The 18638-nt window shown below is 36.7% G+C and overlaps 1 protein-coding gene across 1 annotated transcript in view; it reads right to left on the bottom strand.

Moving 5' to 3' along the window:
* Positions 1-18638, bottom strand: part of METAP1 (methionyl aminopeptidase 1) — a 66681-nt gene that overhangs the window by 17070 nt on the left and 30973 nt on the right. The window contains exons 2-5 of the mRNA XM_019661648.1: positions 10881-10932; positions 5822-5934; positions 4826-4886; positions 764-855 (exon numbers count right to left, since the gene is read on the bottom strand). Coding sequence (XP_019517193.1) covers positions 764-855; positions 4826-4886; positions 5822-5934; positions 10881-10932 — 318 coding nt within the window. The remainder of the gene's footprint in view (positions 1-763; positions 856-4825; positions 4887-5821; positions 5935-10880; positions 10933-18638) is intronic.

Here is an 18638-nt window from a genome sequence, read left to right as displayed (position 1 = left end):
AAATGTGTATGAGTGTGTACATATATAAATAAAATTCAGACTTAATAAGCCTGAATGGTTTTTATGTGAAAATGTACATCCTACGTAATCTAAATAATAATCAAGTGGTGGAGACTGAGTCTTGTCATGTTTCTGTAACTGGAAAGGGAAAGGAGGGAAATAAAATAGATGAACAATTTTCCTCAAAGAATCACAGCACATAAGTAACAGAAATATAAATGTCTCCAGATGATCAAAGAAAATTAGTATCAAATCACTTTTAAGCACTGAATAAAAACTTTAAGGCTGATTTCTAAATGAAAACTATCAATTCTTCAGTTTTTTCCTTAGAAAAATGTGAACATGTGACTTTACTTAATAAGTACCAGCCCCTACTACCACACTGCACAGGAAATTGACAACAGGAGTTTTGGCTTAACTTTATATAAGCCTTAAATTCTGCTCTACGTTATGACAACTCATGAAAATAAAATGACAAAGTATCACAAAAACCTGGTTCTTGAAAAAAATAAAAAATACATGGGGTAAAAAGAATAGTCTCAACTCAATCAATTACCTACCATATTAATTTTCAAATAGGCTATATAAGTACAAAGCAACTGTTACACAGAATTATACTAACAAAAGTTAATGAATATAGTAAGTATAGCTACTCATAGCCTTACAACGTAACATTTTCCTCCCTTTGTCAATCAGCAAATCACTGACTTCATGTCTAATAACTGCTTAAATGTGTCCTAACCCATGAGGGAAAAATTCTTACCCTACAGACAAGTCGCATCCCTTCTATATCTTCAGATGAGAGTAATTTAATTTGAGAAGTACCTTTAAGAGCCTGTTCAGATTCAGACATTCCTGGAAGGGAAAGTCAGTAAGTAAAACCAAAATGAAAGGAAAGATGTAGTATTAAGTATAATTACCTCCCTGATAACATAATAACAATTAAGTCTCACTATTTCATAAAATGGTATTTTATAATTTGGGAGGGTCTAGGTCAGATATCTAAAAAATATATTTTCAACATGAAAAGGAAATTTGCTAAACAAACTAAAGGAAGAAGTCTAAAGAACAAATTTCCAGATCTATTAGAAATCAGTCAATGTGGAGCACTTATTACACAACAGGCAGACTGCTAATAAAATAACGTCAGTAAATGATTCACATTTGAATACTATCACACAATTCACAAACTGCTTTCGTGATCATCATCTCATGATGAAACTATAAACCAACAACTGATAATTCAATTACTCTCATTTATTTATTTTTTTTAAATAGGACCGAGTCAGTGTTTTTCAAACTGCCGTTTGTGACCCTTAGTGGGCTGTGACTAATAATTTTTAAGTAAATAAAAGGGATAGAAAATGTTAGAGTATATCATACAGGGCAGGGATAAGTGCTATTATGAAATGTTTACTAATTCTCTCTCTCTCACACACACACACACACACACAATCATGTTTTAAAATACATTTCCCACTCTGAGTCATAGTTAATAAAGTTTAAAAAATATTGCCCTAAGAATCTTCACTAATAAAATTAGCTTAACTCAAATTATTCATATTTTAAAATATTAAAGCCAATATACTTATTTCAAAATCTGACAAAAAGGATATAACACACCATAAACTAACATTTTTAAATAAATGATGATATAAAAATCCCAACTACAATATTATTAAACATGATCTAAAATACATGTACTACCCCTTCCCCCAATTCCCTAGCACTGTTCCCATTCCCCCAATTCCCCAATAAAAATCTTAAAAAAAATAAAAATTAAAAATAAAAAAATAAAATACACGTACTATACCATGACTTAAGTGAGATATATAGGGAAGGCAAGGATAATTCAATATTAACAAATTTATTAATATAGTTAATCAATTATAGATTAAAGAAGGAAAAATAAATGATCACAGAAGATGACTCTGATAACACGGCCAGCTACCACCCCAACATGATGAATGTAATTCTCCAGCCAAGAACCCACATCATGGAATGTCCACTACAGTGCCATTTAACACTGTTCTGACAGTACTAGCAGGTATATTAAACAAGAGAAAGAAGCAAAACATAAAATTAGAAAGAAAAGGACAAAATTCTTATCAATTTCAGATGATTATATATCCCTACAATAAGGGAATACCTAGTAAATGATTAGAAATAAGAATTCAGCAAGTTGGCAGATTATAAGATAAATATATCAAAATCAGTGACTTTCCCATATATAAACAAGCTGGAAAATATAGTAGATGATACTATGTACAAGAATAACTAAAAAAGTTAAAGTATCTAGGAGTAAACTTAATAAAAGACCTAATGAAGAGAAGTTTAAAACACCACGGAAAGACATAAAGGGAGACTTAAATAAAATAGAAAACATACCCTGTTCTTGCATAGGAAGACTCAACATTGTAAAGGTGTCAATTCTTCCAAAATTAGTCTATAAATTTAATACTATCCCAATAAAAAATGGCAACAGGATATTTTTGAGAACCAGACAAGCTGATTCCAAATTTCACATGGAAAAACAAACATGCAAGAATAGCCAGGAAAATTCTGAAAAAGAGGAAAGGTGGGGGCAACAAGGCCTACCAAATATTAAAACAATATATAGCTATAAAAATAAGAGTTTGGCAATAGCATATGACTAGACAAATCGGTTAAGGAAACAAAATAGAATCCAAAAACAGACTCAAAGACGTGAGAATTGCATATAATGATATGGGCTGCATTTTAAATCAGTAAGAAAAGGACTGATATTTTAAATAACTAGTGATGTGACAACCAGATACTCTTTGGAAAATAAAATTAAGTTGCATCCATATTTAATTCCTAATACTAAATAAGTTTCAGATGGATCAAAAATTTTATCACACACAAAAAGAGTGAAACCATAAAAATACTGGAAGAAAACATGGGAAAATATTTTTATAATCTGTGTACCAAAAAGGTCTTTCTAGGTCATTAAGCCATAGACACCTTAAAAGAAAACTGATAAATTCTATTACAGAAGAATGTTGAAAGTCTGTCAAAAATGTAATGCTATAAACAAAGACAAAATGTAAAGTTCAGTTGGGAAAAAATATTTATAGCACATACATCAAAGATCATTTTGAAGTATAGAAAGAGAACTTATAAGTAAATCAGTATAGAAAAAACTAATAACCTAACTGGAAAAAAAAAAAGGCTAAGGATGAACAGACAGTTCAAAAGGAAAGAAAATACAAATGCCTTAACACACAAAGATGCTCAACCTTATTAATAATTTAAAAATACAAATTAAAATAATAGCAAAATACCACTTTTCATCTTTCAGATTAGCACAGCTCATAAAGTTTGATAACACTATGCTGAGGAAGACATGAAAAAAAAAAAAAGAGACCCCTATATGTTTTTAATGAAAGTAACAATTGGCAAAATCTCTAAAATTTGTTATACCTCTCAAAATAAAAAATACATGAATTCTTCGATACAGTTATTTGACTGTAGGCAATTAACCTACAGAAATACTCTCACATGTGTACAAACATGTAATTGCAAAAATAGTTACTGCAGTCAAACTGGTAGAAGTAAAAACCTGGAAATAATCTAAACATACATTAGTAGGAGCCTGGTTTAATAAATTACGGTACATCCGCACAATGAAATACTTCAGTCGTTAAAAAGATAGAAGTAGTTTTATATGGGCTTATACGGAATATTTATAAGATATATTAAGAGACTATAACAAGATAAAAGTTGTATATATAATAGTTTGTTCCTATTGTATATACTATAATTAGTCAGGGGCAGGAGGGGGGGGTGATATGTGTACAATATAAAATATCTCTAGAAAGTTGTACAAGAAACTGTCTACCTCTGCTCTGGGGAATAGGACTTAACTTTTCACTGTGTAATATTTTATCCTATTACAATTTACTGTGTGTGTGTGTGTGTGTGTGTGTGTGTGTGTGTTACATTCAAGAACTTTAGAGCAATGAAATTACACATCCTCAAGAGCTATCATTCAAACTATCTTTTCCTTCAATGTATCTGAAATAGTAAAGTTTAAATTTTTAAATTATATTTATAAAAACGTAATATATTTCCCCACTTCTTAGAGAACAAAGCAAAGGTACCTTAGCTTAGTAATTAAACCACATGAAAATACTGATATTCAACTATTTTTGACATGCAAAATCAGTAATTTCACATAATCCAATTTAAGTTATGTGTACAGGCCCTAAGGTCAGAGACTGCTCCGCTAACCTGTGCTGTAAACTACCTATCTTCTCTGGGCGTCTTTCTATCATTATCTATAAAATAAGGAAGGCAACAGAACTCACCCCAGTAGTAACACACATAGTAAGAACTTAGCACAGTGCCTGACACAATTACAAAAAAATAAATATCAATTATAGAATATCATCATCACTACTACTATTTCTATTACTGCTATAGCCCTTTAGAGTTTTTAGTTAGGCATTCATTTGAGGCCTCCACAAACTGTTTTTATCTAAATATGTATTATTTAATTAAGGTGGGAGGACATGTTAAAATCAAAACTACTTTTTAAATCTAGAATTTAAATCTATAATACTATGTGGAATGTAGCCTCTAACAACTACATAAACAATGTTTTCATTTCAGAATTGGGTAGATTTCTAATGGAATAAAGAATCTTTAATTCTCTCAAATGTTCTAAGTGTTAAAAAAAAAGGTATACATTTATTAGACATCCAGCACTGAAAAATTTCTACAAAAAAAAGCACTCCTTTCCTTTGCAGTAGTCATCAGGCTCACAAATTGAAAACTGAAATATCAGTACAGCAGAACTTACCTAAAGGATGATCAGCATAATCTGGTCTTTGAATATAACTTGGCACTGGCCTTGTTGGCATCTAAAAACACCAAAGATGTTAGTTAAAACTGAATCAAATATGAAAGCAGCTTTCATTATTGAAATTTACTAACAAAGGAAATAAAAGTGGGGAAAAAAACACTTAAAAAGTTCATGCATTTCACGTAAATAAAAAAATTTTAAATAACATCTTAAATATCGTATCTATTTCATGAAGATTAAGCTTCACTCCCTAGTATTAATGTCACCTGCTTTCTTAGGATATTTAAGAAAGGGGGAGAGTGGCCAAGGCCATTAGGGATTTAAAGGGTACACGCAGACAACAAGGTGCCCATGTTGTCGCAAACCAATTGGCAAACCAACAACAACAAAATAATGTCTCTAAGTAAACATACACCAATATGATCCTGATCATTATCTCTGGGAGGTAGGATTAAAAAGACTTTATATTTTTGGTATTTTTCCAAATTTCTAAAATTAAAGACGTATTCCTTTTATAAAAAGAAAAACATCAGTAAAGAGAAGTGAAATATTTAAGGATGATAAATAGATTTCAACTTAAGTGGATTTCCATGTTAAGACTCTGAAGCCCATCTGACAAGAACACAGGAAGGGGTGGGACTGGCAGGAAAGCCATATCGAAATTAAGGTAGAAATATATCACGTTAAAAAAATTTGAGAAAAGTAGTCATATACACTACCATTGTGCCAGCTAAAAAATATCAATTCTACACTTTCTTTTTTAAGATTAAAGAAGTTTTAATCCTTTCATCTTAAATTTTTTCTACTTTATCCATGATTGCCAATTGTCTCTACTAATTTCCAAATAATGTACTGAAGTGCTAGAATACAAACTTAATCCTGATTATATGATTCATAATTGGAATACAAATTATAAGTATTATTTTTAGGAAATGGCAACTTCTAAAAATTGGTTTATAAGAATGTTAAGTTTTTATTACCTTATTTACTCACCAGTGGATAATGCGGTCGGAGTTTACCAGTATATCGATAACCTGCCCAGGGGTCAGTGTTAATATCGCCTTCAAGAGTCCAGGAAGACACTTCTCGCTTTGCCTTTTCATCTTCTGCGTGATGGATGGATGAGAGGAAAGAAGAGAGAAAGGAAATCACTGGTCAAGCTACTGAGCAGCAGCATGCTTTAACTATCACTTGTTTGCACATCACACCAAAGAGCCCAAGCACTTTTAAAAATCCAGCAAACTCTCACCCTAACCTAAATCATGAAGCTACTGCTTTCTTGCTATGTTCACAACCGTATGACTCTTCAGATCTAAGTGTCTTGGGAGAAAAAAAGCCCAAGATAACCATGTTGTAAATTTTTACACAATGTCGACTAGGAACAACTCATAGAACTCCTTTTCTGAAGTAAATGTAAATGTAGTCTCTCTACAATATCAGTTTATAGGAAGTCTGTTTTGAAATGTAAAATCTGAGTCTAGGAAAAACTTCCTAAATGAGAGCAGGTATTAGAACTGGATTCTGTGTTCTTAGGAAAAGAAGATTCTAAAGAAGCCCAAAGCAAACTTAAAGTAAAAATCATTTCTCACTTAGATGATGGCTTTCAATTCAATATTTCAAACTATTTTAATAATTTTATAAGTATCTTTTGCCCTTTTTCAGGAAGAAGGTAACAGAAGGAGGTAGGAAAAGGCAAAGATAGGGGAGATAACAACCAGTAGAAAGTTACTGAAAACTCAGTAGAAAAATTAAGAATCACACACACACACACACACACACACCCTTAACCAGGTTAGTTATTAATACATAATGATGTTATTTATTGAAATGCACCCAAGAACCCTTTTCACACAGAACAGACCCTCTATAGTATCTGATATCAGCAAACTGACTGCATCACTTACCTACCGTGTAAAATAAAACAAACCTAAGACCAGGATTTCAAATCCCTCCTAGGCGAGTATCAATCTATACACCTCCCAAGGCCCACACGCCTTTTCCTAATTACGGTCATGCTATCACAGGTTTTGAAAGTCAGACTTCAAACAATTTTAGAAGTGTATGAGAAAAAGAAAACTCCCCCTTTAAACAATCTATTTAAAACATGAAGTCGGAGAGAAGAGATGGAATCACACCATATGAAGCTAGTGAGGAATGGTGACATGGGTGAAGGTGTTCAAAAGGTACCAAATTTCATTTACAGGATCAATAAGTTCAGGGATGTAATGTATAGCATGGTGACTAAAGGCAACAACAAAAGGACAACCTAGTAGAATTTCCTCATTTTACAGATGAGGAAACTGAGGCAAAGCAAGCAAAGGAATACAAAAGAGTAAGAACAGAAAATAAGAATAGAAAAAGAAAAGTCTACTGTGCTACTGAATTTTAAATATCTTTCTCCCCTCTGGAGTTCAAGCCACTGTGAATGTTAATGTCAACAAGAAAACTGTTTCTCATCCCAGGGTAAAAATAGACTCCATTCATTGCCAGGAGGGCCAAACATTATATAAAACAGTTAGAAATGAAGGCCCACTGACTCCTGCTTCAGCTATGAGTGGCATCAAATGCTTTTGTCTGAAATATGAATCTCAAGAATAATTTTCACCTGAAACCTAGGACAGAATAACAATCAAGATGCAGGCTTTTGCTTTAACACAGTCCTGGTGTGGGAGCAAGGAGGAAGAAAAATGGAAACTCTTTCAAAGCTTCCTGCTGATCTGCATTCTAAGCCTTCCACAATCTATTTTCAAAAGAGAATTGAAAGCAACTTGGAACAAATAATATAACCAAAAAGCTATCTAGATGAGATTGAAATATGGCAAATTCTTTTCTCATAATTTACAGAGGGAAATTTACACTTCAAAAGTCAGTTCATTTACATTTTAGGAGCAATTTGATCTGAGCACTTAGGTGCCAGGCACACAATGGACACTTAATAAATCTGAATGGGACTGGGGTGAGGGGGTTAACTAAATTGCATACTAACTAGTCTTTTTCAAAAGGCTGTGAAAGCACAGGCCAGTGTAAACAAACACTTGTAAACTGCCTCTCAAACATCCAGGTGCCACAGGGCCAGGTAAACTGCAGGTAGTGTCAGAGAATACTTGGTATGATCAAGGTCTGGCCCAAAATAAACACATCACATCCAGGCTTGAGCCTTTAAAAGGCTCTGAGCGGGCTGCCTCCTCCAGCCGGCTATCGTGACATAACTGCACATATCTAAGCTTTGCCTAGGACAGGATTTTCTGATCACAACTCTGACTCAGTTCTTCCCAAGATGACTATTAAATAGCTGTGGAGCACTTACATTATGTCCTGTACATATGCTACGACTTTACATGGATTTGTTCACTTAATCCTCACAACAAACTTACAATTTCAGCATTTTGGAGGTAAGGCTCAAAGTAATCCATGCTCAAAAAGCTTGGTGGAACCCGTTCTGAAACACTACATAACAACATCACTCTGCAATCCCAAAATCAAGCACACTAGGTTTGGAGGGTAGAGGAGTGGAATAAAAGTGTAATTTAGAGTTTTTTGGGGGGTGGGAGTGGGGGTGTGCTTTTAATGGAGTTTTCATAGCATATTTTTGGCTACTCGAAAGACACCTGTGAAATGCTTCCACCTCTTATTTTAAGAAATGGGAGACAAAGAAACATGATGAATGTATCAATGATACATAAAGAGTACATAATCATAGATATTGAGATGTGAAGTGCTACAGCTTTCACAGTTCACACTAAAAGCAAACACTACTACGTTACAGTCTGCAGGAGATGCGGCATAGGAAATACGCACCCTAGCATCGCAGCGTATGCCTCTCAGGGCTCTATTATCTATCTGCCCTTCTTTACTATGACACACAAAGCAATAAACCCTGCCCTTGAGTCATGTATCTAACTCACACTTGAAATTGTCCCCAAGCCTGATCAGCTTCTGCAATCAAGAAAACTCCAGGTCCAGATCGTTTCACTGGTGAATTCTACCAAACGTTTAAGGAAGAAATAATACCAATTCCCCATAAGCTCTTCCAGAAAACAGAAGAGGGGGAAACAGTTCCCATTTTATTTTATGAGTCCAGGATTACTCTCATGGCAAAACCAGTCAAAGACGGTTAAAAGCAAATTACAGACCAATGTCCCACATGAGCAAAGATATAAATCGGGTACTCTTAAAGACCAGCACACAATACATGTTAACAAAAAAAGAAGAAGTCTGAGTGTATCTTCTTCATGACATGAACTGCTTCATATAGGTTATCTCATTACTGTTTCTTAGAATAAGGTGCTGTCTCTCATGGTGCCTGTTCCATCCTAACCCACCATTCTTTCCCCCCTAACCCCTTTCCCAACACTCTGCTTAGCTCTGGAGATTGGCCTTCCCCCAACATTTCCTCCTCCAGGACTGTCATCCACAATGGTGTATCAGGTCAACTTATTAGTGTGGGAAAGAAACAGGGCCGGCCAGCGGAGGGCTGTCTCTACCCAACACAGCCCAAGGGATAAAGAATATTAGGCTCACCCACTGAAGAAAATCATCCCAATAGATCCAGGTGGGCACCATACTAAACACTAGAGGAATATACGTAAAACCAAAATAGCCTCAGTTTAATGCAGTAATTAATAATAATGTTCTTTTTACTTAGGGCACATCACCTATTTAGTTCTCTTGTAATATAGGCCATAATGAAATAACTCTACCCATAGAAATCCAGTATTGAAGAAACAGGCACACTTCAATGAGTTAGCTAACGCTGGGGTAGAGGCCCATTCTAAGCTGTTTTACTAACACACAGTTTCACTTCAACACTTTGCTTTCCTGTGTTTTACCTTCCTGATTATAAAATGTTAATTGGCTCAACGAGCGCTAAAAACTCCTAACACATTAGAAATATAATATGTAATATGTGAGTGAATAAAGTTAAACGGTATTACTTAAACCAATCTCTATGCCTTGATTTGAGGTAACAGATTCTGTCATTTACTTTGATAAACTCATTTATTCACAATCATTTTTCCTCATCACTAACTACATTTCCTCCAACAGCCTAGCATTTCCAGTAAATGCAGACTTCACTTTACACGACAGAAAATATCTTTTTAAAGTTTTATTTCCATTTCCTTCAAATGGTAGTTAAACTGACCTCAATGTGATTTAAAGATATGTATGTGTGTGTGTGTGTGTGTGTGTGTGTATAATATATATATATATATAAAACAATCTACCAAACTTCATTAAATCAGCATATTTCTAAAAAATATGCAAGTAGGTGAAGAAAAATACCAAGACCATTCAGTTGAAACAGAGCCCTTAAACTAAGGACCACATACTATGCTGTGCTGTCTGCAAGGCTTTATCCATCAGGCCGGCAACACCATGAGAACAGAAAGCCCTTGTCCATTTTCAGATAACAGTGATGGGTCATCTTAAGCCAGCCACATTCATCACATGAATTTACAGATGAACAGCCTAAGCAGGAAAGGCTGTTAGAATCAGAGATACATCCCTATGGCTGACAGAACAGCTAAGAAGCAACCAATAGTTTCACTTGGTGGTGTCTCACAAAGTAACTTCAAAAGAGCAAATTAAACATTAGACGGTAAGTAATAACGTTAAAACACCAAAAAACAAAATAATATAATTTTGAGTACAAAAAGCAATCAAAATTCAAACTAAACAAAAACAAAAGACATCAGGCTAAATAAAGCCAGACAGCTCATGTGCCCTTGCCTTCAAAATGCAACATTTCTAGCAAAAGAAAGAGGGGGACAAAAGATTAGCCATTCCAGGTATGATTGCTCAAGGAAGATCCATCTATCCTAGCAACCATTTCATGCTACATGTGTCATGTAGCATCTACAAAGATATTACTCAGCCACATTTTATTTACATGGTTACATACCACAAAGAATAAAAAATATGTCCAAATTCTAGCTTTTGGGATTACACTTTCAGAATATTCAAACATACACCTTCAGAAGTGGAAGAATACTTGCCTTCTGCACAAAAGCCACATAAGACAAATGGTAGAAAGACATGTGATTTTACTTACTTGCTTTCTTATGCAGTAACTTGTGAGTAGCCCAACTTCCTTTAAAACATTCCTAAAAGAGCAAACATGGAAATTAGCGTCAGGCTTTCCTTCGTTAGAAACATTGTAAGGGATGTTGTACAAAAGAAACAGTTATTGGAAACTTTATTTGCAAAAAATCAAACCTGTGACTTCACTACATTGAATATTTTAAAAAGCTTAAGAAATGCTGGCAGCTACTTAAAAATTCATTTCAAAAAGCAACCTAAACCTTAGACTACTTCAATTAAGCAAGAAATAGGAGCCTATATTGTAAATAGTTGTAGTTTTATTTCAATTTTAGTTGTAGTTTTATTTCAATTTTATGTCACCAAATTATTTTGAAATATTTAAAAAGAACCATGAGCCAATTATGACTCAAACATGAGGAAATAAGACAAGGAACAATTTTGCGGATTCTCCCATTATGTATTTACAGCAGTTTGACTGCCAGTCAGTCATACCCACATTGCTTACTGCGTGCTGACAGCCCGCCTTTGCTGTGAGCTCCGTGAGGGAGCGACCACATCAGGTTTACCAATATGTCTCCAGAGCCAAGCAGAGGGCCTGGCCCACGGCAGAGTCTCAGTGAGGACTTGCTGATTGATCAAACGGATGAGACTGGAAAGACGAAACTTTTCACTTAGGAAAATATGTTCATGTAACATATTTCAGATACCAGGAGGAACTACTGAACTGGGAAAAATGAGTTCAAGTAATAAATGCAATTAAAGTAATGAACTCAAGTAATAAATTAGAAAAATGATTCAACCAGGCATAGAGCTTACTTATATTTTGATTTTTAGAGTCTCTCCTTCAAATAATTTAAAATTATTCAAATACAGTAGCTCTTCCCTTATTCTGGTTTCACTCTATATGGTTTCAGTTACCTGGAGTCAATTGGAGCCCAAAATATTAAATGAAAAATTCCAGAAATAAGGAATTTACAAGTTTTAAACTGCACTCTGTTCTGAGCAGTGTGATGAAATCTCACGCAGTCCCGTCTTGTACATGAATCATCTCTTTGTCCAGCATATCCCCTGTAAACACTGCCTGCCCGCTAATGACTTAGTAGCCATCTGTTATCAGATCGACTGTGCTGTATCACAGTGCTTGTGTTCCAGTAACCCTCATTTTACTTAACAATGGCCCCAAAGCACAAGAGTGATGCTGGCAATTCCAATACGCCAAAGAGAGAAGCCAGAAACTTGATCACAGGTATGTATGTATAGGAAAAAACAGTATTTATAGGTTTGGTCCTATCCAAGGCTTTGGGCGTCCACTAGAAGTCTTGGAACATATGCCCCGTGGGTAAGGGGGGGACTACTATAAATCATTACAAATGCTAAGACAATTCACAAATTCCTACAAATGTTTTGATTTTACAAACATAAAAGAGTAAGTCCTGGATAAGAGAAGAGCAAAGAAAAAAAACAGAAAATAAAACATCCCTAGAACTGTGTAGTAATCAAACCAATAGCTTAGGCTATTGTCCCTGAAGGTGTACCAGGGGCCTCTGACAGGTCATTCCCCAGGGTCCTCACCATTCCCCCTCTACTCTCCTTGTACCCTCACAGCCTGCAACGGTTAAGTCAGTAAGAGGTTAGGAACTCTCTATATAAAAAATGGTTGCTCTTCCTCCCCAGGTGATGTAGTAAATTTAGACTATAGTTAAATGGTTATTAGTAAACAGTGACATCCTCAAACTTTTACTTAGTAATTCTTCAAAGCAAACCTTCAGGTTTTTGATAGATCATATTCATTGAAAGACATTTTCCTATTTGTAGTGATAATGTATTAAAAGTTGTGCTTGGGCCGGCCGAGTGGCTCAGTTGGTTAAGAGTTAGCTTAAGACCGCGAGCTCTGAGCAACCGGGTCGCAGGTTCGATTCCCACATGGACCAGTGACGCTGTGCCCAAGATGAGCTGCCGCTGAGCTGCCAACAGGTGGCAGGATGGCTCAGCTGGTGTAACAACAAGACGGCCTGTTCGACTGTGGGCTACGCCCGTCCGCAACTAAGACTGAACACAGCACCTTGAGCTGAGCTGCCACCCGGATGGCTCAGTCGATAGAGGGTGCGCTCTTAACAACAAGGTTGCTGGTTTGACTCCCGCATGAGATGTTGGCTACACCCACCCGCAACTAAGATTGAACACAGCGCCTTGAGCTTAGAGGCCTCGTGCTGCCCGACAGGCAGCCAGATGGTGACTTGCGCCCTCCACAATGAAGAATGAAGAACAACAACTTGGCTGGTCACCCTCCCCAATTCCCCCACACTGTTCCCCTCCCCCAATTCCCCAATTTAAAAAAAAAAAGTTGTTTGTGCTTAATAAAAGGCTTCTTTTAAACATCTTTAAAAAAAAAAAGAAAAAGAAAACCCAAGTTATACCTATTTCCTCCTACAGCAACCTACAGCATCAACAGACTTCAAATGTATAAAAAAGTACCCACAACATGAAAAACTGTTTCATTTTTTGAAGCTAAAACTGAGTTTAGTCTTTTGGGGAGGATGAAAGATGTGGTGGGCAGAATAACGGCACCCCACAGATGTCCATGTCCTAATCCTCAGAACCTGAGAACATGCTAGGTTACAGGTTAAGTAATGGGGAATGGAAGTTGCTAATCAGCTGACCTTGAGCTGAGGAGATTATCCTGTTTTATCCAATGTAATCCCAAGTGTCCTTAAAAGGTAGAAGGGGGAGGCACAGGGAGTCAGAGAACGCTGTAACGATGGAAGCGGGGTCAAAGAGAGATTACATTACTGGCTTTAAAAGTAGGGGAAGGGGACCATCAGCCAAGGCATCCAGGCAGCCTCTAGAAACTGGGAAAGGCGAATAACAGATTCTCCCTAGGGCCTCCAGAAAGGAATGCCGACCTGCCAACACCGGACTTTAGCCCTGAGACCTGTGTCAGACGTCTGACCTACAGGGCTGTAAGATAATAAATGTGTGTTGCTTTAAGCCACCAAATGTGTGGTAATTTGCTATGGCAGCTATAGAAAACCTAATACAGGAGGAAAAATAGAGTTATCCCTATCTGTTGTCAAACTGCAAACACCACTCACAACTGGCAAAAAGGTTGGTTCCTCCCCACCCAGAGTTATAGGGAATTGGTAAAAACAAAAAACAAACAAATATTTATCTGTTCTGTCACGAGAGAGGGATGTTGTGTTTAATCGAAAAAACTCAAGAACTAAAATTGGAATAAGTGATTTCTTCAGTATTACCACACCTACTACAGAATAAGAAAGGAAAAATCAATGTTGGTCTGTAATATGAAGACAACCATAAAAGTAACTGTAAGTTACCGTTTACTGAATATGTACATTAGATGTCTATATTTCATTTCATCCTCGCAAAAACCCTGCAAGGCAGCTGGCATTATCCCCATTTTACAAATGACAAGACTAAGGCACAAACAAGTGTGGATAATTTGTCTACCACATAAAAGAACCATGCATGGCAGAACTAAGACTCAAACCCAGCATTCCCTGTTTGTGGGGGTTGCGGGGGGTGGGGTGGGGTGTATACTCCATTCAAAGTGTCAATTAAGCACCAAACTGGGAACCAGAAAGCACAGGTGTGAATAAGCTCTATCATACATTAGCTCTACCATTACAAGCTCTAAAATTTTATCTTTAAATCTAGAAAATGATATTACTAACCATTTTCATGGCTCCTCAAGTTGTCTCACCTAGAAAGTGGGGTTGATCTCTCCAGAAGATAATATGGCAGATTACAGGAGATGATGTAAATAACCTATATGAAGCAGTTAACAAAGTGTCTTGCACATAGCAAGTGTCAATGCGTGGGAGCCCTTGACTCCCAGGCTTATCACTATGCCTGGCACTGAACAGGTTTGCTCAACGTATGTTGGAGAATCAACGAAGATTAATGTTATCACATATAAAAAAGCCTTCTTCTAGTTGTAGATGGAAATGTAAATTGACAGACTGCAAGCTGCCTGCTCCAGAGCCGTTCTCCTCTTTCCTTAACTCCAACGGACTCCTGCTCTAGTGGAGTTGTCCCACACCCTGCTAAAAACATTCCCAGCCTCCTTAATGATACGGGTGGCCATGTCATCTAGTCTGGCCAACAGAATGGAAGCCCGGTTGTTAGGGAAAGCTTCTGCAAAGCTTCTTAGAAAGCAGGCACCTATTTTCTCTCTTTGCCCTTTCCTGGCTTCAAACCCAGAGACGCTGCCTGAGGTGAAGCAGCAGTCTTGTGATCGCAAAGCAACAAGCACACCTGCAGAAGCTGGGTCCTTAATGATCCTGGGCAGAGACTGGAGTGATGCAGTAGAGCCTCTGGGGGAAGCACAGCCCTGCTGTCCCCTTGATTTAGGCTCAAGAAAACTGAATTTGGACTTCAGGCCTCCAGCACTGTGACGGGACAAATGTGTTGTTTAAAGCCACTCACTTTGCGGTGAACTGTTATAGCAGCCACAGGAAACTAATACAGTAACTGACAAGACATCAGGGCACACCAGAATATTATTGGGTTGTCGGAAAAGTCATGACGTATTTTTTCTATGTTTTTCGTTGCAAAAATGCGTCATGACTTTTCCGACAACCCAATACAATTACTACACTAAAACAGGGTGAAGGACTAATTCCAGTCTTTTTGAACCTTTTTCCACTTACATATACTTGTTTATGGAGTCAACTCCCAATTGTTCATGGTTGTTTTAAGTGAGGCAAACAAAGGCGTGACTTATTTTAAGAAGTCTAACTTCACTCAGCAGCTTCAACTTCATCTCTTCCTCCCCATCCGAGCTATTCCTCATCACAGATACGATCAGCAAAAGTCACCAGGCGGATTGGAGCTTCACTGGTTTTTCCTTTGTCCAGTCTGGCCTCTGGCAAAGATTTTTAAGGCAGTAAGACTGTCCTCAAGGAAAAGGTCCGGGATGGGGAAGGAAAGGAGTGAAGGGAAAAGTTCAGGGTAGATCCTAGAACCCCAGTTTAAGAGTCTGCCAGGCCCAGAGGCAAAATCCCACCACGGCAGCACGGCAGGCACACCACCGCTTTTCTTCACGTCAAGGCCTTAACTCTAGTGTTTCCTTGACACCAGACAAACCATCTGCATACCAATTACACTTGGTGTAATTTTCAACTCATTTTCATTATACCAGCTTAGAATAAATCCACGGAATGTCGGCCTGCCCAATGAGAACTATGGACAGCTGAAGTGGCTCGCACATCTCCTAGGTACTGATACAACCAATACTGCAGCACCACTATGAAGAGTCTTCCCTCAAAAAATGAAGGACAGATTCTTGACCTGGCACATAAACCCCTCATCCAAAATCCTAAACTACTCCAATTGTTAGGCAAGCACCAGCACAGTTTGTACCCTCGGCCTGGCTATCCCATTTCCTGCCATCACTGAAATTAGAATATAAAGACGACCTTGAAAAATGAGGAAAAACACATGTCAAGAACAACATAGAAGCAACTTCTGGACACAACACGGTTAATGCAGATGACCTTTTAGATACTCTTCAGCTCTACAAGCCTACCATTCCATTTTATAATTATGAAAGAGATTACAAGTTCTAAGAAATTTTAAAATGTGACAGTAGAAATGAATATCTCAAAATAAAGGAAAAATGAAGAAAATCTCCCCCAAAGTTGAGCAAAATTATAAAATACTGAAAATAAAGTGGTATTTTTGAAACACCAAAACTAACTAGTTAAACTAACAAGTCTAACAACTGAATAATAAAAGTTTCAGAAAGTAAATTGATAGATGTCATCAAAGAATTAATTTCAAGTTTCCCATAACTGAAAGATAGGAGTTTCCAAACTGAAAACGCCCCCTAAAGATGAAAATAAACTTATCCAAGGCATAATTTGAAATTTCATAATGCCAAGAATAAAAGAAGATCCAATAAGCTTATGGAGAATGGAGGGGGGACATAATATGCAAAAAGTTATAAATCCCAATGGCATCAGACTTTCAGCAGCACTGGAGGCTAAAAGAAAATGGAGCCATAACACAAACATTCTGAGAAAACTATTTGCAAACTAGAATTCTATACCTGGCCAAACTGAAAATCAAGTGTCAGGGTACAGCAAGAAATTTTCAGATATGCAAAACCTCAAAAATTTACCTCCCACACAATCTTTCTCAGGAAGCTACTGGAGGAGATATTATAGAAGATGTAAAGCATGAGAATAAATCAAGAAAGAGGAAGATGTGAAACTGGCAAGGCAAGAGAGAAGTAAAGGAATCTCCAGGGTGATGCCTGGCGAGAGACGTATGTATGCTTACTAGGAAGCAAGCCCAGGGAGTCAGAAGTTCTGGCTGTAGGAAGTCAGCAAGTCCCGAGAGAGACATTACCAAGATAAAACTGATTAAATAACAAATGTATTTAAAAGTATTGAGGAATCCTATACAATTGTGGAAGAGACTAGGAATGAATCAGTAAGTGACCAAAGGAAACTGATAAAAAGCATGGGAAATAGGGAAGGAGGGAGGGAATTGTAAGTTAGGAGTATCTGACTTGGTATGTGAAATAATTTGAATAACTAATTATGGACATTTTGCCTCTATGATGTTGAGACAGTAAACATAAAAGCAATCGAGAAACATTTAAATTACCGTATTGTAAATTAAGATTCAATACAATATAAAATATTTTTAAAGACTATACACACACACACACACACACACACACACACACACACAAATGCCCACTGTTAAAGAAACCCCTTTAAAGAAGTTTATATGAATGACCATCTAAAAAAATCAACAATTTTAAAAGGAAACACAGAATTTTAAGACTGAAAGAAATTTACAATTTTACAGAAGATGAAATTTGTGAAGTAGCCAGTCTCCCACTCAACAGCGACTTCATTCGGCTGTCATATAGTTTACATAATAATCGACAGACTTTTAAAATGCTATTATATTAATATAACTTATCACAAATAACGTTTTTTTAAATGAATTTTATGTTTTGCAGACAATGTAATAATTTAAAATGCTTGCTCATAGCCATATATAATTAATACTTTATATATCCGCATATTCAAATGCAGTTTTAGACTGGAAAGTGAACATCTTTTAATGTTTAATGCTCCCATCTAGGTTGAGTATCCATTTCACTGTATCAATTCCTGTAGTGTGATACTTAACTTTTTCAGACCACTGAATCCTTTGAGGATCTTGGGAAAGCAATTATTCCTCTCCAAAGAAAAAAAATATATCCATGCACAAATAAATATATGCATACAATTCCATTTACTCATTCATTCATACAAATATGGAATTCATGTTATGACCACAGCACTGTGTTAGGTACTGGGCATTCAGCAGTGAACACAATACAGGCCCATTCTAGACAAATAATTACATAGCTAATTACACAATTAACCACAGTTTAAGCCATAAGGACTACACAGGGCTATGAGAAGAGGTTGAAGACAAGAACTAAAGACATAGGCAGGGGCCAGGTCATGTTAAGGATTCTGATCTAATAACAACAGAAAGCCACTAAAGGGTTTTAAACCAAAGAGCAACCTGAGTTCATGGCATCCCTGATCTCTATCCACAAACCAAAAATTAAATTCCTTGGGCTTGCCAAGTGGCGCGTTGATTAAGAACTGGCTTGGGACGCCAGAGGGCCCCGGTTTGGATCCCACAAGGCCAGTGACACTGTCCTCTACAGCTAAGATGCTGAACAACAGGTCAACCTGGAGCTGGGCTGCTGTGAGTCGCCAGCAACAGCGTAGGC

The sequence above is a fragment of the Hipposideros armiger genome, unplaced genomic scaffold, assembly GCF_001890085.2.
Source record: "Hipposideros armiger isolate ML-2016 unplaced genomic scaffold, ASM189008v1 scaffold_357, whole genome shotgun sequence".
NCBI lineage: Eukaryota > Metazoa > Chordata > Mammalia > Chiroptera > Hipposideridae > Hipposideros > Hipposideros armiger.
This window is presented reverse-complemented; position numbering and strand designations above follow the sequence as displayed.